The sequence below is a fragment of the Myotis yumanensis genome, unplaced genomic scaffold, assembly GCF_028538775.1.
Source record: "Myotis yumanensis isolate MYYU_CA2020_CCGP unplaced genomic scaffold, mMyoYum1.0.hap1 SCAF_6, whole genome shotgun sequence".
NCBI lineage: Eukaryota > Metazoa > Chordata > Mammalia > Chiroptera > Vespertilionidae > Myotis > Myotis yumanensis.
Window position 1 is genome coordinate 64078884 of NW_027223757.1, and position 24920 is coordinate 64103803.

The window sequence follows — 24920 nt, forward strand, 5'->3', positions numbered from 1 at the left end:
TTATTGCCTAACTTACATAATCCACTTACATAAAAACAATTCTCAGCTCATATGTGTTCTAAATTACAGAGGACAAAAAAGGAAGCTGAAAACATTGAGATGCCCTCAGAAATGAATTTTTCATTAAAAAAACTATTTGTACGATTTTTTAGGTCTACTCCTCTCTCCACCAACTTCTCTAAATAAGAAAAGTTATATGAATTAAGGAAGCAAAGAATCCTCTATCTTTTGCATCTTATCATGGTATAATTATAATTAGTGTTGATTTGTTAAGTGGCATTTTCCCAGAAAGTAAAATTGGCTCCAATGCGATAACACTGTTTCTTCCAATTCCTTTTGTATAAAATCATAGTCAATGGTTGTTGAGCTGCCTAATGTTTCTCTCTTCTATAATATTTTTTACCTCAAAAATCACATAGCCAAATTTTTCCCAAAGATAAAAATCTGAGGAATCCTTTTCTCTTGAAATTTAAAGAAAATAACAATGGACCCACAAATTATTCTTTCAATGGGTTAGCAATATGAATTCTATGAACTAATAATACTTTATAGCATAGGACTCAAGGTACTTGGCTCTATTGTGAACAAAAACTAATTACCTCAAGATGCATTGTTTTATAATTATTTTAGTAAATTGTTTTCAGTGATTAAAAGTGGAAAAGTCCTGTTTAAGACCTACTTATTGATATTCTTGCTAAACTAAATAGGTTTTGAAATATAATAACATAGCTATTTCAATAAAAAGGAATCTATTAAGAATAATTTTCACCCTTGATCCTAAGCAACTCAATATGGCTACATTCTTTAGCTCTTTTAATTTTTATTTTAGAGACTTTATCCTGTTAGGACCAGATACTTAAAACATCAGAGGTAAAGATCAACCATGTTCTATTAATATTTTTATCAGTTGAAATTGCACATGTAGATGAGCAGAGTATAATTTTGTTAATTAACAGTAGATAATTACTCTCAATTTTTTTCAAAAGATAAGCTCAGTGCAGGGAAATCCAGGAAGAAGGAAAGTTTTAGGATCCATTCCATTGCACATCATGAAAATGTGTGATACTATCAGACTTTCAGAGTATTAGTAATGCAATTACTTTTGTTTTGAACATTTATTTCTTGGGCTTTTCATGAAACCCAAAATTCTTTCAGCGAAACTTCTCTTTCTGTAAACTATTTAAGAACAAATATAAAATATGGGTTGTCCATAGTGAGTCTGCTTTACTAAATGAAGGTGGCACTTGGATTCCTGGGTTCTTTTCCCTTTCAGCAGGGTATTTGGCCTTGGAAGGACCCAAGAGCCGTCTTGGTGATTTAAACAAAATGTAAATTTCTTACAGCTCATAATGTAAACGAGGGTGTGAATTTTGTTATCATATCCACTCAATCTTACTCTGAAAGCCAACCAACCACAAACTACAGCCCCTGGGGAAAATGCACCTGGCTTTCTGTTTTATTTTTTGTAAATAATTTTTTTTGGAACATAGCCATGTTCATTTGTTTCCATAGCGTTCACACTACAGTATAACGACGTTGTTGAGCAGATGTGACAGACAGTGTCCTGTGTAGTCTGATATATTGATTACCTGTCTCTTTATGGAAAAACTTTCTGACGCTGGCCTAAAGGATCTCTATGGATTTAATCATACCAGAAGGAAATTCCTGCAAATGTGACTGAGCTATCTTTAAGATGAAGACTATATTTATCACCTATATCTTATAATACTCAATAGTTAAATGTTCAACCCACGTCAGTCTGTTACTTTAATGAAATGTCAGTGTTTCTGTTACTTGACCCAGACTGTATTTCAGCAAGAATATTCAGCAAGCTGGTTGCATTTTTATACCACGGGCAAAGACCCAGTTTATAGAAACAGTATTGCTGACTCACCTGATTCTACCCCTGGGGCGCTCAGACTGCTCTGACATAAAGCTTGTGCTGCTGAGGCGAGAGGCACTGCTGGTTCTGGAAATGGCGGACACATCACTGACATCACTATCTGATGATTTGGCAGAGACGTTATCACAGCTTCTGTACTGATCTTTATGTATGCTATACTAAAGATTAAAAACAAGAAAGCGTGAGCTCCATCATCAGATCGGGGAAACAGACACATACATGGTGAGGATAATGACTTTTTAGCCAACACCAAACAAATGTGTATCCTTGTAAAAGTAGGTGTGGCATCTAAAACAATCCAAATGTTAACATAATATATGATTTCCAATGGAAAACTCCTACATCCCTTGAGTGGTAAGGAATGTTTCTGGAGACTGAATTACAAATTAAACACAAAAATGAAATGCTTGGGTGGAAAATTCATTGAATTGTTTGTACATGCTTTAAACCTCAAAATTGTATTTTTTTTTCTAGTACATCGGTTTCTCTTTTCTTGCTTTAGTTTTCATGATTGCCTCTTTTATTCACTTTCTACTCTTTCCATGGTATAGACTGCTTCCATCTGCCTGTACTTCTTGTTTCTTTCCAAAACTATTCAAATTACCTAAACATCTCCCTTTTCTATGAGAGTGCGCTCTTTCAAATTTCTTCAAAAAGTGTATCTCTTCACAAAAATGGCTGACATTACAACTTAGGGGCTGTGCCTAAGAGGAGTAAAGCAATGGCAGCAAAAAGCAGACTTTGCTTTTAAACTTTCTATTATAGCTTAATTAGACATTTTCTGATGTAAACTATCAGCTCTGCAAAAAGTAAAAAATGGGATTCCTATTAAAGTTTCAACATGCACTCTAGCTTATATTTAAATGTTTAAATTTGTCTTTGGTATTCAATACCTAAGATTTTAGAATCACTAGGAAAAAGGTTAAAACATGAAAAGCTATGAAAACAGTTAATCTACTCCTCTTTCTATGTCCCTGTCTCATTGTAACTGATCACACAGTGGATAATGTTACATACTATTTTAATGTTTTAATTATAAATATTGTATGTTTATATGATTATATATAATTTGACAATACCTAATATATAAGTGATTCTCTTATGTTAGGTATTGGAAGATCAGATAATTTCTTATATAAAAGAACACACAGGTAAAATAAACACATGACTAAACATTGAGTATTTAAGTTTCTTATCATGCTATTGAAATTTAGATTTATGTGTTAAGGTGTGAAATGTTTGTTAAGCCTGTAGAAAAAAATCACCCATCCTCTGATTCTCCACATTAGATGATTTTTAATGAATCTAAAAATAATCCCAACACTAGATTTCTAAAAATTTGTTTAACAATTGTTTTGCTAAAGTATATAACATAAACTGATGCTAAAACCTGATCCTGAATATACAAAAAGAGGTATAATAGAATATTTAAAAAAACACACACAATCCTAGACGACGGGAGTCATGTTTATTTAACATGATTTACCATCAGAGTAGTTCAGGCTTAAGACAATTAAATGTTAGTTTTAATTTTTCATTTCTCATGTGTAAGTAATGGACATGAAAACAATTCCAAATTTATGGAATATCTATAAATTATATTTCCAAAGAATTTTTCAGAACTGTGTGATTTTTTGAAAGCTGTATGCATGACCCAAAAGAAAATTAATAAGTATATTATGTCCAGAACTGAGCTATTTATACAACTTCATGTATGTTCTGAAAGTAATATGATTTAAGATAATGTATGCAAAGTAATGTGATAAGGTTTATCATTAAATCCTGTGATCATGATAGCATGATCCTGACTGATATAATTCATCTCAGTCAGAACTGGTTTTTATTTACAGAGCAGATGTGGTAAAACCTCATTATACCCACATAGTAGAACCTGGATTTAATTCTGTTACCGGAGTATAAATACAACTCATATTATTTGTTTTTGAAACTACTTTGCTAAGTAGATATATTATGCAATTATTATAATGTTTCTAACCATATTGAAATAATAGCTTGCCTGTGACAGAGTACAGGAAGAACTGGGCTCTAAAACCATAAAAATCCACCCAGCAGCAGCAGATTTTCTAATATTGTGTTCATACCCCTAACAAATGCTCCCCTTACCTGACAAATGTCAATAATAAGTAATATAGACTATGGCATAAGGATATATGAGTGTACATGGCACCATTTATTCAGCTAAGGAAGTCTCCTTTTCTATAAGCCATCTCTGCCTTAACCTTTTTGTATATAACCTTTGATATTCCAGCAAAAAGATAAAAGGAAGGGATTTTTAAAAGACTGTAGAACATACTAAAATTTCCTATACTGGGGTAAGGAATGATCTATTATTCTGAAATGAGATCACAGTTTTCTTTACTTTTTTACTACTTTATTTATTTTCAAGTCTTATTAAAAGTTTAAATCATAACTTTGCCTTTTTATCAAGCATAACTTGTTACATTTCCTAATTAAAAATTAAGTATTTTAATGGAATTATATTATATTTTGAGAAACATAATATCCTCAGGAGGAATGTATGCTGATCACACAGCAGGCAAGTAGTCCTTGATGTAGGAGAGGCTCTAATTATAGGGCTGCTATTTTTATAAGGGAATAATAATAAATGTTCAGCAGCTACGTACAATGCTCATCACATCAATTTTAGTTGCTGTTCCTGGTTTACTTAGGCACTATTTTTAAGTTGTGAGTTCCTAAATACAAATTCACCCCTCAAATATGAATTTCACTGCATCATTGAGGCATACAACTCTGTATAACATCAATGAAAAAAAATAGCATGGGGATCACATTTCAGGGATACCAAAGTCGTTTTGTGTTTTTTGGGTTTTTGTTTGTTTGTTTGTTTTTTTGTTTTTCAAAAGCAAAGTTAGTGTTAATTCCTTACACAGGATGGATGACAGGGTCAGTCAGCCTTTTAAAGGAGATGCCAGGTTTGTAACATCTAAGGAATAGCTTTCTGGTAGTTCTTGACCCTGAAAATATTTAGTTCTACTGGTTGTTTAGTTATAAATATTTTGAGAATGATGAAGTAATTTCTAATTTGACTGAGTTTCAACTAAGGTGTATTGCTTCATCCAAAATGCCAAATAGTTTAGGATGCTAAAAAAAGAATAAAGGAATACAGTTCAAAATTAAATATTTATTAAATTTACAACAAAGCTAGCTCTTTTTTTATTATTGATATCAGAGAGAAAAGGAGAGGGAGAGAGAGATAGAAACATCAATGATGAGAGAGAATCATTGATCGGCTGCCTCCTGCCCACCTCACACTGGGCATCGAGCCCGCAACTTGGGTATATGCCCTGACTGGGAATTGAACTGTGACCTCCTGGTTCATAGGTCGATGCGCAACCACTGAGCACACAGGCAGGGCTTATATATATAAATAAACATATTTTTGTAGAGTAAATTATAAAGAGGTTGGGGTAAATGGATAAAAAAATAAAAAAGTACATGAGAGAGATTTGAGGTAACTGGAAACTAAATATTTTATTATAAGCATTAGGCTATAATATGAATATTAGAATTATGAAGAGTATTTACCTTTTACTTGACATGTAAAATAAAAAACTAATCATTTGTTAATTTGTCTTATATATTTTTACTATCCTATACTTTTATAACTTTTTAAAAGATATATCTTTGATCTCACATTTATTGATATAACTTATACTCATTTATGTAAATAGTGTAGCATCAGTTTATGAAGTCAGTAAGAGCAACAGTAATGTATTTAAAAGTAATGTGGTGTTTTTTTAATATTCAAATGAGGAGGGGAAAAGAATGCCTGTGTAAAGGGGGCAGGGAAATAATTAAATTGTATGCAAACGAAAAATTGGAGAAGAGCCTCTGAATCAAACTGGACTACGGTGCCCATTTCAGTAATGCAAAAGCAGAAAAGGTGGTAGCTAACTTCCAGTCAGGAATGCCAGGGCTCATCACTCTGCAGAAAGGCTGCATGAATTTTAGTATTGCTTCCTTTCTTCTGAACCTAGATTTTCATAAATTTGATTAAAAAAAAGAGCTGTAATAAAGAATTATTCTGGGGCCTCCTGGTGCTTACCACAGGCTGTGTTATCACGCTGACTGTACAGGAATAGGAGGCCAAGTAAACCTACCCCATATACACCTCAGCTCAGGCCCTTTGCCTAGTCTGTATTGTGAATGGGAAGACACTGAGAAAAAAAAATATTCTTAATTATTTTTAAGGCCAGAGAACTTGGAATTTCCCAAGCAAGATAAACCTACTTTTGATTTATTACAAATATAAGTATTAGTGGTCATTGGGACTTGTAGCACACTTCACTTTGTAGATTTTTTTAATCAATTGATTAATATTAGAGACCTAATCCAGAATGACTCAGAAAGGCTTTTATATTTTATACTGATTCTCTATTTACTTCTTTCTTGCCTCCTATTCTGGCCCTACCTCCTCCTGCTGTTGTATTTGACCTCATCCTTGGACATAATGCTAAGAAAATCAGTGAAACATTTCCAAATAACTGCATCTGACGGAGGAGGAAGAAAGCCTAAATCACCCTGCCTCCTAATTCTTCCTGCATTTGTAGCAGAAGAAAACAAAAATGATAATGATATCCATACAGCAGACAGACAAGTAAGCTGAGTGAGTGATAATAAACCACAGAGAAGATAGGTGGAGCTGGAATCAGCAACTCTACGGAACATCAAGGTATTTTTGTTACTAATTTGTTTTGCTTTACTAATTTTACTTTGTTGTTTCAAAGTCCTACCAAATTGGGCCGCACTGAGTCACGGTGACCATAAGCATTGTCTCAGTTGGAAATCTTTTTGCAGCTCTAACCTAATATGTAAAGTGATACTGCGTCTAATACGCATGACTCTATGGAAGTCTGGTGACAAATCATATTTGGTAAACACTTTTTTGTATTAGTCTCTGAATATCTGGCTATATAATGAACAGCCTCCATTATTTAAAAATAAGTAGGTGTTTTTCACCCTTCCTCCCAATCCCTTTCTCCCTGGCAACCATCGGTTTATTCTCTACATCTATGACTTTGTTTCTGTTATGTTTGTTCATTTGTTTTCTTTTCACATATAAGTGAAATCATATGGTATTTTTCCTTCCATGTCTAACTTATTTCAGTTAGCACAAGACCCTCTAGGTTCATCTATGTTGTTGCTAGTGACAAAATTTCATTCTTTTTTATGGTTATGTAATATTCTATCATGTATATATATAAGTATATCACATCTTCTTTATTCATCTATCAATGGGCAACTGGTATGTTTCCATATTGGCTATTGTAAATAATGCTGCAATGATAATAAGGGTAATATACATATTTGGGGGAATATAGTCAATAATATCCTCATAACTGTATGATGTCAGATGGTTACTGGGCTTACTGTGGTGATCAAACTGTTAAATATTTAAATGTTGAATTACTCTGTCACACAACTGAAAGTAATGTAATATTGTATGCTAACTATATTTTAAGAAATATAAGTAGATTTTTCTAGGTTCACATTTCAAGCTAACAATATTTAGTATAGTTTTACTTAATTTTTAATTTCTAAAAGGTCATAATTTCCAAAAGGGTTTCTTGATATCAAATTATAACACAGTTTTTCCTGTAATGGCTCCTGCCACTTTTGTAGTATTCTAAAAATAAGATTTTCAAATAAATCAGATAATATATATAAATTATATCATGCAATATGAAATTTAATTAATATAAGATATTAATTAAAATTATTAGATGATGGTTAGCCGTTTATAAACTCCTTAGTGTATTCTTACAAAATGGTATTGAAGTATAAATTGTATATTTATTGAGATGTAGAATTGTGTGGATTTCAGTTTCTAATAGTTTAAAATCAGTTACTTATCTTACTAAAAACAGACAATAAGAAATCTCACATCACACAATTTTAGTCATTGGGTAACAAATCTCAATAGTAAATATCAACCAAAAATGTTATTTAAGACTATAAACCTGTAACTTAATAGTTAAATGCAATATCAAATGATATTCAAGCAATCAAATTGTTTTATCTATCTTGCTTATTTATGTGATTCTGTCTATGGATAATCTATCATTAAGTGACTTTATTTTTTTTTTTAATTTATTGGGGTGACACCGGTTAATAAAATTATACAGGTTTCAAGTGTACAATTCTGTAACACTTCGTCTGTATATTGCATTATGTGTCCACCACCCAAAGGCAAGTCTCCTCGGGCACCAGTTATCCCCTCTTTACTCTTTCCTACCTCCACCCCCCTACCTTCCCCTCTGGTAATGACCACACTGTTGTGTGACTTTAATATCAAGTGTTTACATTTTCTTTTTAGAAAAAAAGAAAACCCACACACATTAAATCCAAGTTAATGAAGTTATATTTTGTGGAAATAGCAAGAAAAGGGGGTTATAAGACTAGACTAGCATTTGAATCACTTCTCTCATATATCTCGGTGCTTGCTAGTCCTATACACACTGTACATTTATAAAAAGGAGGCTATTGGCTGGGTACTACTAGTTTTACCTTGGAATATTGCTCGCGATCAAGTTCTTGACTAGAACCAGACCCTGTTGTCTGCTTAAATCGATGCACTTTCATTTTCATCTGTCTTGTTCGCTCCTCCACTACTAAGCTTGCTGCAAAAACACACAATGGAAGCCTATTAAAACATGTGAAGCACCTTTTAGAAACGGAATGGTTTTTAAGATTTTAATGCTTTCACTATGACTTCAATTAAATGAAGCTTAGAAATAACACATTAGTAAATTTAAAAAAATGCAGAGTATACAATGCTAGCAACTGTTAATCTAAAGATGAACATGACTCAGCTCACACAGAATGGGGAACAAAAATATTAGTAACAAAATACCCTATTTCTTCATCTGTTATGGAATATTTTCAATTCCACTCATAAATGATTATGCGAAGCAAATCTAATGGTGAAAATATGTTCTATACTTAATCAACTGGTTGTTGCATGTACATATATAAACAAGTATGCATACTGAACACATCACACATATATGCACATGCTTACATGCATGCACACACCCATTGACATCAGCTAAGAGTCACCTAAAAACTTTTAATTATAATAATCTGTTTTTTATGAGGCATTCTTAATAAATCATTAATTTATATCAGTAGCTTTTCATGAATATTTGCCAGTCTTAAAAGAGAACTAAAAGTTTAGTTTTCTATTTCTTATGGCTATGTATGACTACATATATAAAATTTATAATATAAAAATTTTAGCTCTGCAATTTATAACATATAAAGACATATATTCCATTTAAGCCTTTATTAATCTCTTAAGTAGCGGGTGTGACTTTTTAGATGGGAAAAATTATAGCCTTCAATAAAATATGTTAAGTTAGAATTAATCATAAGAGACTAAGTTTCAAGACCCTGCCTTTAATTTTTAAATTTTACACATAAAGGAGTAAGAGCTAAGGGTACAGTGATGTGAAGCATAAGCTCCTAAAACACACCTGTGTTATATGAGACCTATGTTTACTTTTTACAGCTTATCTTGTACCAATTTCCCAGACTATTCAATATCTTCAAGTGTTATCATTTATTTCTAAGTTCTGTATACACATATACACACACAAAAATTGTTATTTATTAAGCCTCCTGCCAAGAAACCTTAATGATTTAAAGGATAGTGGAAAAAATGATATATCTGATTGACTTGGCTGTTGATTTAATCTCTTGCAAGTTTATACAGATACCTGCTGTCAAATATTTCCATTTCAATGATTAAACATGGTTGGAACCATGTCAGAGGCGCCTGATAGTCAAGGCTAATTAAAGGCCTTGTTGTCAAAACACTGGACTGTCCAAGACCACAGCGTCTCATGGCATGCTGTGCCCTTCTATAACCAAAATGATTGATGTCACTATTGGCAACCAGCCTTCTTTGTCTAAGGAGTAATATACAGCTTACTGACTAGCTAGTAGGGAGAGTGTGGGAAGAAGATGAAGCTGGAGAGAGGGAGCTGAGAGCTGGTAGTGCTCCATCTGAGCTATGAGCTCTCAGCTCAGATATATCTACTATGTTAACCAGCCTGTGTGCTGGGAGAGTGAAGCTCAGAGGTAGTTACTATGTGAGGCTACAGAGATCAGCTAGTGTGCTGGGCAGGGCAGACAGGAGAAGCTGCTGAGCCAGAGAGCTTAGGTACCGCTATGATGTGAGGCAGTGAGTCTAGAGGGCAGGGTGCGGCTGTTCAGATAACAGCTGTAGGTACAGAGATTAATGCTGCTTTGTAGGAAAGATGTATTTACCAGCCAGTGTACGGATGCCTATTTAGAATTGCTGTGAAAGACTGTGTTGTCTGATGGCTCTGTGGCCACTGGCTTCTGCAATAAAGATTCATTCTTATACACCCACCACTTCTCCTGCTTCTCTGTCTACTCCGCTGCCATAAATTGAATCACACTTAGAGCAGCAGTGCTCTGCAGTGATCCCGCTGTCTCTAACCATGGCCTACCATCTTTGATAAGAGAAACTGATACCCATTTTAAAAATTAAGTAAATATGTAGTTTTTTATTGTGTTCAAGTATAGACTAATAGTCTAAGAGATAAATACACAGTTTGAAATCTGTGGTTAAATGTTTAAATCATACTTTTAGCACCAGTTATTAGATGTTTAGCGTTGTTTAAATTCAGTATATTAGATAAAAATCAATTCCTAACATCACAGTTATATGAATTAAGCGATGATACATGCTTGCTTTGAAAATGTTGACTTCAGAGGAAGTAAATGATAACTATTAATGGTTAAAGGATGGTTCAAGGAGACCTTGAGAAAAGCAGTTCATAAATGTATTAATTACTTGGTAACATATAAGGAGACAATGAATATTATAGAGCAAAATGTCAATTGAGAGTAATAAGGAATTGAAACAAGATATTGAAAAACCTTTTAGATTTATAGAAAGCCATATGCAATACATGACAATGTCTAAATATCTGCTCTCTGCCTTCTGCTTATGGTGTGGGTACCTCTGGGTACCTGCTCAGTCTTTGAGCTTTGAAGAAGTCAAATGCACTGTGATAATCAGTTGTACTTTATAATTAAAGCTTAAAACAATTCAATGTAATCTCTACTTGAGATAAAACAGATTAAAATGATATTAGCTTAATTTTCTAGCCAAATGATATTAATTTTGTTTTAAAAATGATCTGACATTGATTAGCCCATAGGTTTGTAACCTTCACTTTAAGTACAATGTAATTCTTAGGGAGGATGGTAACTGGACACTGAAAAATTTATTTCCCTGGAGCTACTGTCTTGAAGCAGTTCTGGTAAGTTAACCTTGCTGGGACAATACCCCATCTCTCTAAACAGGATTACATAGCTTATGACATGGCTACACTTAAATCCTTATTTTGTAAAACTTATGTAATACTTTCAACAAAAATAAAAAAAATTAAAAACAATAAAATCAATAAACATATCCTCAGGCGAGGATAGATAAGATAGTAAATAAATAAAAATAAAAAAACAAAAAAACTAAATCATAAGAGTGGTAGCCTAACTAAAATAAATCTTAAAATGGTTTTAAAAGACTTCACTTTTACTTTTCAAAAATGATATATACAGGGGTGGGAAAAAGTAGGTTTTCAGTTGTAATACAAATACATAATAGAATACTTAATAAACTAGTGCCCCAGTGCACGGATTTGTGCACATTGAAAGGAAGGGCGGGACTGGGCAAGACAGGCCAGACACACCCTGGAGCCAAGCTCTCGAGGTCCCTCCCCAGCCAGCCCCACCTCGGGCAGCTTTGCAGATCAAAGTCATTTGTGCAGTGAGCGGGGCCCCCCTGGCAGGTGGGTCCCCCGGCCTGGCCTGCGGGGATTGGGCTGAAACCAGCTCTCTGACATCCTCCGAGGGGTCCCGGATTGCAAGAGGGCGGTTCTTGGGTGACACACCCAGAATCGAACTCCCTCCTCTCTGGTTCCAGGTGTATCATCTGAGAACCGCCACTGCCAAGTCACCACAGCTTGACAGCCCCATACGTTGAGCATCTGTCCCCATGGTGGTCAGTGTGTGTCATACCTACAGGCCGATTGGATGGTCACTTAGCCTTTTATATATATAGATAATAATACAAGAATACACTTTGTGTTTCGTGTACTCACAACTTTGCCCAGCCCTATATATAGAGAACCTTTATTCCTAAAGAATGAGAGTTGATATCTTTTAATCTGTCAAAGAAAGAAAAATCTCCAAATTAATATTGACACAAAATCATGAGTAAACCTCCTTTGACTCTCCAGCAAAAACATAGTTGCTATGCTATTCTCATTACTTATTTTTCATTTTATTTAAACTGTATATTGTGGAATAAAATTACCTTTTTTTCTAGATCATTGGTGTGTCAATCTAAGTAGTAAGACAAATGTATAAACATAATATTTATCACAAATTTGGACCTGATTGCATGATTCCATGATTTATACAGAAAATAATAACATTTAGTGATGATTAAAAGTGAACTGAGTTCTTGGATTATGATTTCCTATCAAGTATCTCACTATAAGTAAGATTAACCACAGCCCCGAGAGCTCAAATATCTTACTGTAAAAAGAATGATTACTGATTATCATTTTAAAGATTTTATATTATTTTAACAATTTAATGTCAGTAGAAAAATTAAAATATAGAATAAAATATTTTCCAATTCTCCCACAAATCCTTACATTATATTCACATTTTAGAAACATTCTGAATGTTGGTCCAATTTAAACTAACAAAATCACTAAAATACCAGTTGCTATTTTTTACAAAAAAATTACAAAAATTGAGGAATTTTTTAAAAAATTTCAAAACCCTAATATTAGATAGTTAAAAACCCTTATTTTCTACTATAGATATAATTATTATGTAACTTCCTTTACCCTCTTAATGAAAATATAGCTTACATACTTAATATAGTCAAAAGATAAGGATGTGTACTGTGCTAAAGACTGTATTTCAGCTGTAATCGAACAGCAGCATAAACACTTTATCTCTCTTAGCCTGTAAGGTGTAATTAACATGAAAATTTTAATTTAAGTATGTTTTGTAAATTTGAATTTTTCGCTATACCTTCTATATGCTGAATGATGCATGTGACATCGAATAAATTGTGCTTTTTGAAAGCAGATATTTATTTACCTACACAATATTTGTTGAACATAACTCATTTTCTTTAGATCACTTTTACTCTATATAAATTGTTATTTGAAACTTTGGCATTTATATCAGATAAATCTACATATTCCAAGAATAAACTCACAATTACAATTAAAAACGTATAAACTGAAACTTACTTTTAGGGGTTAAATTAAAACCATACTTATGAAGTCATTTTTTTTCTTCATAACCCAACAATAACAACTTTTGATTAAAATATGCAGATGAGAAAAGTTAATAAAATTTTAAAAGTCTGCAATCTATTATAAATTTCTAATAAAAAGTATTAGATATTATTACAAATAAAAACAGATTAAAATAATTCTTTCATGTCACATGCTTTGCAATAAATGCACAATCTATTGATATGGTTGATCTTTGATGAATCTCTATACAAGCAGAGATCATTTACAAGTGTTGTTTATGCCTATAAGAATTTTTCTGTAACTATTTCATTCATAAAATTACTAAATAATCCCGTGACTTAAAAAACAAACAAACCAAAAAAATATATACTTAAGGATCATTAGTAAATCTTCCCTAACCCATCATAGAAAAATTTCTATAGAATTACCTCCTCCAAAGAGAATGTCATTTTCTGGGAAACTCTTTTGACTTACAGTCATTTGTAATTTGCTTTCAAATGTAATCAATATTATAGATATAGGTACTTTCCAATCATTAAAATTTAAACATTCACAAACATATTTAAAATATCATTCATAAATTTACAATTATATAAAAAATGAGTTTTTTTCTGATCTTCAAATTCCTTAAATATTTCACAATTCTCTCTATCCATCTAGACATTAACATGAATTTGAAATTTTAATTGTGTCTCTAGGCAAAAGAATGATCTATATGTTATATTGTTAAAGTTTCCAATACCTTCAAGTATTTTAGGTGAAATATGCGTGTAAAATAAAAATGTATAGATAAATATTATGAAATATACTAAGTTAAAAAGATTTGAGTATTTTATTTTATAACAAGGTTAGCTAGTACATGTGTCAAAAGTGATACATGATAGTATCTGGACAGAATAATTCAAATTGTCCAGTTAAGTACAATATGCTATCATACTGTATGAATAGAAAAATGAATGCCCCTGCTTCCTTGCTGCATAGCAACACAAGAGTTTGGTGATGGTGGAGCCCCATCTTCGTTCCAATGCATAACTCAGAGAGAGCAATGATAGATAACCACATATCTTGAAATTGTAAGGTAGAATGAAATATATGAATAAAACACCTACAATCTCTCAGTTATTGACAGCATTGAAAAAAATCCCTCTCTGAAGCATTTTATTAAAAATAAATCATAGATAGTGGGAACTCAAATATAAGAAACAATATAATATGAAAAACACTGAGATTAAAAAGTAATAGATGATGATACAAATTGCTGGGTCTTTAACCAGTATAAAAAATACAATGCCTGGATAGAAAGATAGTTTGATACTTGAAAATCCAAAAGGTAATACTAGTCTGTACTCACAGTTTTCTAGATTTTTGAGGAATATACCTTGTTAAGATGGACATTCTCCACACACCTGGAAGCAATGGGGCAAAATGGTAATAACCCAAGACTGGGAATAACTAAGCAGAGATTCAGCACAGAACCATCACGATTCATCAATGCTGCCTTGGTCCATTGTTGATATATCTCTCCACCAACGAGTTTTTATTTATAAACTGAAGAGATTGTTTAGAGTAACCTCCTGCTGTTTTAATCTATGATTCTATTAGTTCAGTAGTGTACTGGTATTGGTGAAGTAATTTTTTATTTTATTTTTCACATTTTCAAAAAATGGAAAACTATGATGCTCTCTTTACTCTGTTCCTAATACCCAGCATTTTTAAATTTGCCAATTACCAAGACTATATATATTAAGAGAAAAAAATGACCACTTGTATTTTATATTATTATGTTCTATTGTTTATTTTCCAATTAAAATATAACATATTCCTTGCATGTGTATTTTTATTTTTAGAGTCACAGAAGGGAAGTAAGAAACTTTGATAAAATAGGTATATGCCCACTACACATATACAATATATGTACATAAAGATTGAATGTTTGAAATATTTTGACTACATGTAATGCCTCAGTTCTGGCTCATTTTCCTAGAATAAAATGCATTTCAATTTGCGAGGGTAGAAATATGTCAAATTGTTTCCCTTGTGCCCTTGTATGATTCTTTGGATATAAAAGACTTTACTGTAATAATATAAACAATAAAACGAAGATAACATCTATCCAGCATGAGAAACATAAAACGCAACAATAACACACATCAATTAAAAATACCATGTTGTCTTACAAGCTTTTAAAGAAAATAACCTGTGTTTTGGTAGATGATTGAATTGGAATGCTGGCATAGGTGAAATAGGTAAACGGTATACATAATTTCTCAAATCTCACTGTAGCCAAAACCACAAGACTATCTCTTGTTTTATCAGCTGACTGTCACTGAACTGTCAAAAACAAAACTCAGGATTTCCCACACAGACATCACTTTCAGTGTCAAAACTGCCAAACCCAGAGTAACACTGAAAATACTAGTCAGATATTTGACAGATAAGAAAGCCAGGCTCTTGACGGAAGGATCTGTCATTTTTACCTCATCCTTTTGTGTTACACAGTGGTAAATAGCTCTTTAAAATGCATTTCGGTTTTTAAGGTAGCACTGACTCCTCCTGAGGCACATCTAACGTGACCTTCCAGAAAAGCAGCCCATGCAATGAAGAATTCTCTGGGAAATAACAAAATCACTCCCTGAGGCATCTTGTTGTTTATTCAAGTGATCGCTAAGTATCCATAATTATTCATTATTCCAATTACACTGGTGTTAACAAAATCTTGAAAGATTTAATGTGGCACATATGCTAAATTGAACATCAATTTTTGACGGTCTCCCCATTTTTTTTTCAGTAAAAATGTTCACACATTTTAAAGTCTGTAAAATAAGATTACAATACTTAGGAGACAAATATATATCTGTAAAGAAAAAAAAAATCACATTGCCTACCATGGCTAGACCTCTGTCTGCCTTCTATTCTCCTCAACACTTCCCTCTACAAATCCAGGAGGAAAGGGGGAACCTGTACTACTCAACAAGGCATTTCTTGCAAATTGAAGTTTGGTTAATATGTGTTAAATACCTTGAAGTCTTAAAAGACTGTAATACTATTATAAATAACCACATTTGAATCAGCAGGACAGGAAACAGGGTAAAAAAAACCACAAGCATTTTGAATTGTTTTATATGGGCTGCTTCACCATCTATATCTCTAAAATTTAAAGAGAAGGCCAGAATGACAACTACAATTTCAGTTTGGGGGGGGGGGGTGGGGAGAGAAGGATAAATCAGACACTTTTAGTAATGGAACTCTAAATATCTATGAGTAAACATTCATAAATATTCATAAGAAATGTTCAGGAAAAGCACTGCCCTGGAAAATTAAGAAACTTGAACCTTCAAAATCTTCACATACAATAACAGGAAATGAATCACCTGGTCTAATATCTACTAAGTATGCATATAATAAAGATGTAAATAAAATTGAAATCCTTTTCTACTTAATGGTAGTTAAAATAATGCTGGTTCCTGAGAACACACAAGTTATTTATTGTTAGCAAAAGTCAAGTAACATATTTGTTCTTATAGTGTGTTTCACAAGCATGGTATGCTATTAAAATAGTTATGCAAATACCATCTATACAATAACTAATGCAACAGAAAATTATTAAATAATTTTATATGAATTTCAACTAAATAAGATTAATGTTAATAGTTCCATAGCAATTATATTTTGTATGACTTAGCATACAAAATATATTGCCAATGTTTAAAGAATTATAGGTAATTTATTTGAGCATTTTAAATAAAAACCTGCACTTTAAAATATACTTGACGCCGAAACCGGTTTGGCTCAGTGGATAGAGCGTCGGCCTGCGGACTGAAGGGTCCCAGGTTCGATTCCGGTCAAGGGCATGTACCTGGGTTGCGGGCACATCCCCAGTGGGAGATGTGCAGGAGGCAGCTGATTGATGTTTCTCTCCCGTCGATGTTTCTAACTATCTATCTCTCTCCCTTCCTCTCTGTAAAAAATCAATAAAATATATTAAAAAAATAAATAAATAAAATATACTTGACTAGAGATAGTCCTTAAATACCCCTATTACCTTGTTACAATAATAATTATAAATTTTATTACTGAAACAGAAAAACAAAAAGCAAAAAATGGTATTCAACTTTTTGTTCCTGTTTAAGTCATTTAATCACTTGACATCTAATTACCTTTTATTCTGTGTATAAATAACATATTTTTCATGCTAAAGGAAATTCATATTTGTAGAAAATAGTATGATGTTTTATATAATTCAAAATTGCTTCCAAAAGACAAAAGTAATGCACTTATATCTAAAGGCATATAAATTAGATATTTATTATAACAATAACATTTTTTCTCACCTGATGTCATTTAATTTCTGGTTCTGTTTTGATCTTCTTATATCATTATTTCGATGCCCCCAAACTACATTCATGGGCTCTTTAAAACTGTCCAAGAAATGTAGCAGAGAGGGAAACATTGGCTTACTTTTAGAATGAATAATTTAAAATATGCCTACAAAGCAGTTTGTGAAGCCTAAAATGATATGGTTTCTCCGCTTTTAATTTTAACATAAAAGCAGCAGGTAAGCGATAAACTGTAATATGAACATTTACAGTTCCTCGGTTAACTTATCAACCCCAAGAATGTGCTGTGTTTATTCAAATACACCGGCTTTGTTGTCTCAAGTTGCATGGTAATTTGAGGGCAAGCCAGGTATTGGGAAATTTAGCTGCGAGGTGAAAAGTCAGGTCATCAGGGGCAGGTAGGACCCCTAAGTGGGCCCCTCCCAGATACTGGTGTTGTGAGTGGTGGATGTCACAGCAACATGGACATTTGACAGAACCTGGGCTGTGGAGTCAGAACCTGGTTCTGCCTCACAACGGCTTTGTTACTTAGGCATTCCACTTCACCCCTCTGATTCTCTTCCTACTAAAACAGGAGATGATGCCTTCCTCACAGTTGTGCACATAGTGTGACAAGTATGTGGTATTGCAGGCACAGTAGATACTAAGTAAATGCTGTTTGAATGTTGGAGAACCTGTTAGAGCAGTGGTTCTCAACCTTCTGGCCCTTTAAATACAGTTCCTCATGTTGTGACCCAAGCATAAAATTATTTTTGTTGCTACTTCATAACTGTAATGTTGCTACTGTTATGAATCGGAATGTAAATACCTGATATGCAGGATGGTCTTAGGCGACCCCTGTGAAAGGTTCGTTCGACCACCAAAGGGGTCGAGACCCACAGGTTGAGAACCGCTGTGTTAGAGCAAGATGGTTGAGAACAAGGTCTCTGGAGTGAGGCTAGAGGCTAGTTCCCTGTTGTACCACTTACCAAGTTTATGAATGGTAGAGAGTAAAATTTTTCATTTTTCTAAACTTTAGCTTTCTTGGTTAGAAAATGAGGATATTAATACTTATGTCTAAGGTTGTTGTTAAAATTATTATGAGATAAATATATAACAGCAGAGCCACTGACATAAAGTGCTCATCAAATTCTATTTACCACTGAAAATGTTAACAGTATATTACACCTCTCTTTCTGTGCTTTGCAAATATGGATATGCTGGGACATTACATACTGGTCCCCACAGTAAGGGTAACTAACTGTCCCAGTTTGCCCAGAAGTATCCTGGTTTTAGCACCGAAAAGTCTTGCATCTTGGGGAAACGTCTGAGTCCTCCACAAACTGGGACCATTGGTTGTCCTACAAGCTTGGCTACCATTCATCAAAAGCAAGTTCTCAATAGGATCTCTGCATCCTGTACTGTCCGCTAGGTCTGGCATGCCCCTGTCCTCATCTACCCAGGGAGCACTCAAGGTAAGTGAATTCCCCAATATGATCGAACCTAGTAAAGATCAGCTCACAGCAGCAGGGTTTCTACGCAAAACAAGTTCTTTTCTTTCTTATGGTGTATGTGAGTCTAAGATCTGACTTTGAAATATTTCCTGAACTTGCTTCTATCCTTTTTGGCTTTTCAATCTTGGGGCTAAGCATCCCCAAGAAGAGCAGCATCCTCTGCCTTGCCTGGATGCATTTTGGGACACGCCTCTTCGGTTGTCTTCAGCCACATGGTCTGTTCTGTGAAGGAGATTCACATCCTGTGTTCCAGGAAGATTCCGCAGAGTGAGGACACATCTCAGTGACACAAGGACCTTGTAAAAATGCAACTATATGACATGCTCTGTAGAGGGCCTCTGAATGTGCATACTTCCTGCAGACTTTAGCTTGTACTGCTTAGGGATTTTGTTTTGTTTTGATTAGCTCATTATAACTTTTGGTTAGTATTAATATGTACGGAAGAGCTCTAAATAAAGAATTATTTTATTTTCCTTTCTTTTGGTTAAAAGAATTAGATCTTGACTCATTTCCAATATAAACATTTAATGCTTTAATTATACTAGAAGTTATCTGCAAATACTAACAAATTCTTATAAATCTAGATACCAATGCACTGGCTATTTTTGTACTACAGAATCTAAAATTGTGTCTCTGGCATCTGAATTAAAAATGAACAACGGCCAGAAATCTAAGTAAAATCTAAGAACCAAACCATCTTAATCACATTGAATAATATTTTATTTTTTATTAATATATATTTATTGACTAGTATGTAAGACATTATGCCAGAGTATGCATTACATGCCAGAATATATATATATTTGTAAATTCAAACTAAAATAAGTAACTGAATATTAGCTCACATTTCCACACTATAACACTGAGATACATAAAACATACCTTAATATACTAGGAGTTAGGGATAATGTATTTGGGATTCTATTAAAAAAGAATCCACTACAGTATAGTGGCAGTAGGTTAAAAGTAAGACACCTGGGCTCATATTCTACTACTCATCAGCAGTGTGAACGGGTCAATCTCTCAATCTCGCTAACCTGAGTGTATCATTCATAATAGGGATGATGCTACTCTCAGGACTTTTAGCGTTACTATGGACAACAAACTGATTCAATCACTAATCTGAAAATATTGAGTAAATGTATTTTATTAAATTATAAAGCATTATATAATTTTAAGCATTATAAGACTTATTTCATCAAGCAAAAACTCATGTTCAAATATTTAACTATCAGGACAAAAATGACACTGAATAGAAAATGATGTGAGTGGCACATGAGAGTGGGATGAGTGTGCATGTATTTGAAACTCAAGTCCAAAGCCAAAAAATCAAATGTGATCCAAAAGACAGTAAGATAGGATGTCGACAATGTGCCAACACAGCAGGCCAAATGGTTTCCCTTCTCTGTCCCTTGGGAAGATACAATTGATGGGCATTATAACAATATTGATATCATGAGGAGTAATATTTTGGCAGCTACCTTCTAGATCAGTGATGGCGAACCTATGACACGCGTGTTAGAGGTGACACGCGAACTCATTTTTTTTGGTTGATTTTTCTTTGTCAAATGGCATTTAAATATATAAAATAAATATCAAAAATATAAATCTTTGTTTTACTATGGCTGCAAATATCAAAAAATTTCTGTATGTGACACGGCACCAGAGTTAAGTTAGGGTTTTTCAAAATACTGACACGCCGAGCTCAAAAGGTTCGCCATCACTGTTCTAGATGCATGACTGCAGTGGGAACCAAATATTCAACAGGATTACTGCTATCCATAAGAGAAAATCAAGGGATTTTCTATTCCTTCGTATCATATATTACCCTGAACAGAAAGTATGAATTAAGTCGTTATCTATAGAGCAGGGCAAACAGAAACATATAAAATAAGAATGGTTTTCTAGTTGTCAGTGCAGATAAATATTCTTAATTTTAATAGTTTCTTCTTTGATGTGAACTGCTCACAATACAAAATAATACCAAATGTCCTACAAAATCATTGCAGGGAAAAAAAACTACTGTTAAATAATTTTGCTCATTTCAATAAATACTTTTATAAAACTTTCTCATATATTATGAAAGAAAGGAACAATTTTAAATGGTTAAAAAGTTACATTAATATTTACCTTTTGTGGAAGAGTTATATTTTTCTTGTTCTTCAATGAATTAAATGCACATAATGATGGAAACAAAAGAAAGAAATCAGCAAATTTATAGTTAGACATGAAAATGTGAATCAACACAATGGTATGAATAATAGAAAGGTATAACATGTAACGTTACATGGTAAATTACAATGACAAACATGAGGAAGTCTCTTTGGTTCTAAAATTAACCAAAGAAAGAATGAATACAACGATTTTAGAGATTTAAAATATAAACAGAAATTGGAAAATTAATACATTTGGAACTTGAAAAGTATATTTTATGGTATTTTTTTCTTGCTTTATAAGAATTAAAAATATTTCAGCATCAATTTTACTAAAACATTTTAGCACATTGTGACTTTGTATTATAAAACTATTTAAATGTATTTAATATCCATAACTAACATATTTTATTTAAAAATATAGCACTTCAGATAATTTGAAATTTAATATAATCAGTGACAAAAAATTGCATTTTTTTTACCAGAAGTAGGCATTTTCTTTTCCATCATGAAAAATATTCTGTAACATTTTCAACATGGAAAAAATCTAATTTAAAAAATTCTTTCTTCCTTTTCAAATGAATGATAATAAAATATGTCATGGTGAAATTGTTCTTTGGAGACTATATTTCTTAGATATTTCATAAAGCTTTACATCAACCTCCATGTTGGTACAGTACTTACTGAGAAATAATAGCCTATTTAGGTATTTCTAAAGAGGAATATTATTAGATTATGAGTAGCAGATATAATAACAAGACAAATTAAATATAAGTGGCACAGCATGTGTTAATTCATGAACAATCTTTAAACATATTTTCTCTAAAAGACATCCATTTGAGAACAAAAATAGTATCATTTGGTTTCAGGAAACCATACAACACTTTTATGCAACCAATATTCATGTAAGGGTGACATTGGAATACAACATTGAAATATAACCAGATAAATTTCTTGGAAGTCTTTGTTCTCAATTATCACAATACCATTTGAATTGCCTAAATTTTAAGGCTATTTTTTCGGCTACTGTATCTCAAAATCTGTACTGTTATCAAGCCTCTTCTTTTCCCCTAACAAAATTTTAACATAAATTCCATGTAACATTCCTAAATCAAAAACAACACTGTGAAATACAGTGTTATAAAAAATTAAATAAAAATGCTTTTTTTCAAATGAGCTGGTGGCCTTTAAAATAACACATATTGCTTTTATAGTATAAAGAGAGAATAGTAAAACTGAATTATAGAAAAACAAAACAAACAAACAAAAAACCCCAAACTAATAATCTCAGCATGAATCATAGACACAACAATGTAGACAACAGTATCCAGAAACTGTGCTTTAATAAAATTATTTATAACATTAACAGGAAATTGTATCACTATCCAGGAATTTAAACCATTGGGAATTTAGCTCTTACCAATCAACTGCTTATCAGCTCAATTTTTTTTTTAAAAAAAAGAAAAAATACCCTCTTAAAAATTAAAATACAAACAAAAAAAGAAGACTGGAAGGAAGTCAAGCGCAGTAGAGCCTTAATCAATTGCAAATAAACTGCATTCATCTTCAAAGAAGACAGAACTAAAGTTTGACAAATAATATCAAAAGAAAAAAAGATAATTCTGTAGCCCTAAGAACAACAATGCAATCAATGTTAAGTAGAACGTGCTAAATTCTGTCTAGTCCATGGGTCAAATTAGAAGTGTACTTTTAAAAACATATTTTAGGATACTCAAAAGACGTCATGTGAACTGTTCAATTTGAAATAGCAATAATAAGATGATGGACGTCATTTACCCAAAGCACATATTAACATCATAAAATAAATCAAATCGATTTCAATTACAGAAGAACACTGAGATATAACATGTGTCGTCATATTCTTAATAGGTTGAATTTATATAACCATGATTTTCAGAAAACTCAAATAAGTGTTTACTAGTGTCTTTGTGATGTTAAATAGCAAAATAACGCCACCAATTTCATCCCCAGTCACCCCTTTCTTACCACCTCAATTCAATCCTTACAAATTGATGATTTATCTGAAAGACAACTGTGAATATGAATATAATAAATAGTAATGTTGATATTAAATAGAACATGAGCTTTTTTAAACACTCAAATCCAGCATACAATCCAACTGATTTCAAAGATGCAATTCTTATTTTACAGAAATAATATAACTGTAATCTCACTATATGAGAGTTATAAGCAGTACCCTTATTTGATTTGAACCTAAAGTGTTTCAGCAACTGGAGGAAATGCAAAGAATTTTAGGAACACATGACTTTTTAGATTTCAATCTTGAGCAAGATATGGCCAGTAATACTAAGTTTGCAGCTAAACGCCAGAATGCATCATTTGTTTAGTTGTGCAACAGGAAGTCATGACTGGATAATTTACATAAACACCAAATTTTATTTTTTAAAAGTAAATTTTAAATCCATTTCATCTAGGCTATTGCTATTGCTAATTACAGTCTTAATAACACAAATTGTGAATTATCTTCTCAAAATGTTCCCAAGAAAAAAGAAAGCTTATTAAACATATGAATGAGAATTCCAGGGAATTGCTATTTTAGAAAAGAAAGTCAGATTTTTCACATAGCCTTATATTTTCCCAATGAACTAAATATGTACCTGTATATGAAGCCTGAATAGCAAAGCATAAAATATCAATGGGACGTACAACTTTAAAAAAATAATACAAATCCAGAGATTACTATAGCGGCATTCCTTTATGAATAAGTGGATACTTCTTAAAATGTACACTAATTTTTCTATAACCAAGTATTCTGCTTACAAATTCTGTCATATCAGTCTTGGAAACAATGCATTTATCTTTTTAGAACTTTAACATTCTGTGATACATTCAATAGAGCACTTCAATTAAGTGAGGAAACAGGTACCCAACACTCTCAACACAGAGTGGAATACAAGTAAACATCGCTAACAACCAACACTGTTGAAAAAATATTCAAGATGTTAACCTTTCAGTTGTTTCAAAAAATAAAGATTTATAATACATGTTTTAAATGTAAGTCTACTGCATTTATATTACAACCCTAAATTAAAAATTATTCCAGGAAACTGCTTAACAATTCCCTGTTAAGGTATGTGATAACATATACAGTACTGATAATTCATCATTTCACCTACTGAGAAATGGAATAGCACCTTGGATCACATGAAGGACACAGTGACTATTTTAACCCAATATTTAAATTATCTTGCCCAGATATTTTAGGTAATTTGTTTCCATTATCAAAACACTCCCCCCACCCAATTCCAAGAAAATAAAACAGTGTGTATATTCTTAAAAAAAGAAAATTCTAAGTAACACAAACTGTTAACAAAACACTAAACTGTGTATTCTAAATCACTTCTTATCAAATTTATACAAAAACACAAGACCTTGCAAATAATTTAAAATAAGACACATTTGCCAGAACCGGTTTGGCTCAGTGGATAGAGCGTCGGCCTGTGGACTCAAGGGTCCCGGGTTCGATTCCGGTCAAGGGCATGTACCTTGGTTGCGGGCACATCCCCAGTGGGGGGCGTGCAGGAGGCAGCTGATCAGTGTTTCTCTCTCATCGATGTTTCTAACTTTCTATCCCTCTCCCTTCCTCTCTGTAGAAAATCAATAAAACATATTTATAAAAAAAAAAAAAAAAA

General features: G+C 32.7%; 1 protein-coding gene and 1 non-coding gene across 50 annotated transcripts in view; one reads left to right on the plus strand and one right to left on the minus strand.

Moving 5' to 3' along the window:
* RIMS1 (regulating synaptic membrane exocytosis 1) overlaps positions 1-24920 on the minus strand; it is a 413878-nt gene that overhangs the window by 67067 nt on the left and 321891 nt on the right. For 22 of the 49 annotated variants that reach the window (XM_070418246.1, XM_070418251.1, XM_070418267.1 and 19 more), the window contains 2 exons: positions 8453-8565; positions 1895-2061 (listed from right to left, as the gene is read on the minus strand). The exons of 11 other annotated variants lie outside the window; for them this stretch is intronic. In XM_070418246.1, the coding sequence (XP_070274347.1) occupies positions 1895-2061; positions 8453-8565 (280 nt within the window). Of the gene's footprint in view, positions 1-1894; positions 2062-8452; positions 8566-21223; positions 21254-24920 lie in introns of all 49 variants that reach the window. 16 more of the 49 variants (XM_070418243.1, XM_070418247.1, XM_070418292.1 and 13 more) reach the window with 1 other exon arrangement.
* On the plus strand, positions 5974-6105 carry LOC139013378 (small nucleolar RNA SNORA51). Its single transcript, XR_011472027.1, has one exon. It is a non-coding gene; the product is annotated as a small nucleolar RNA SNORA51 (small nucleolar RNA).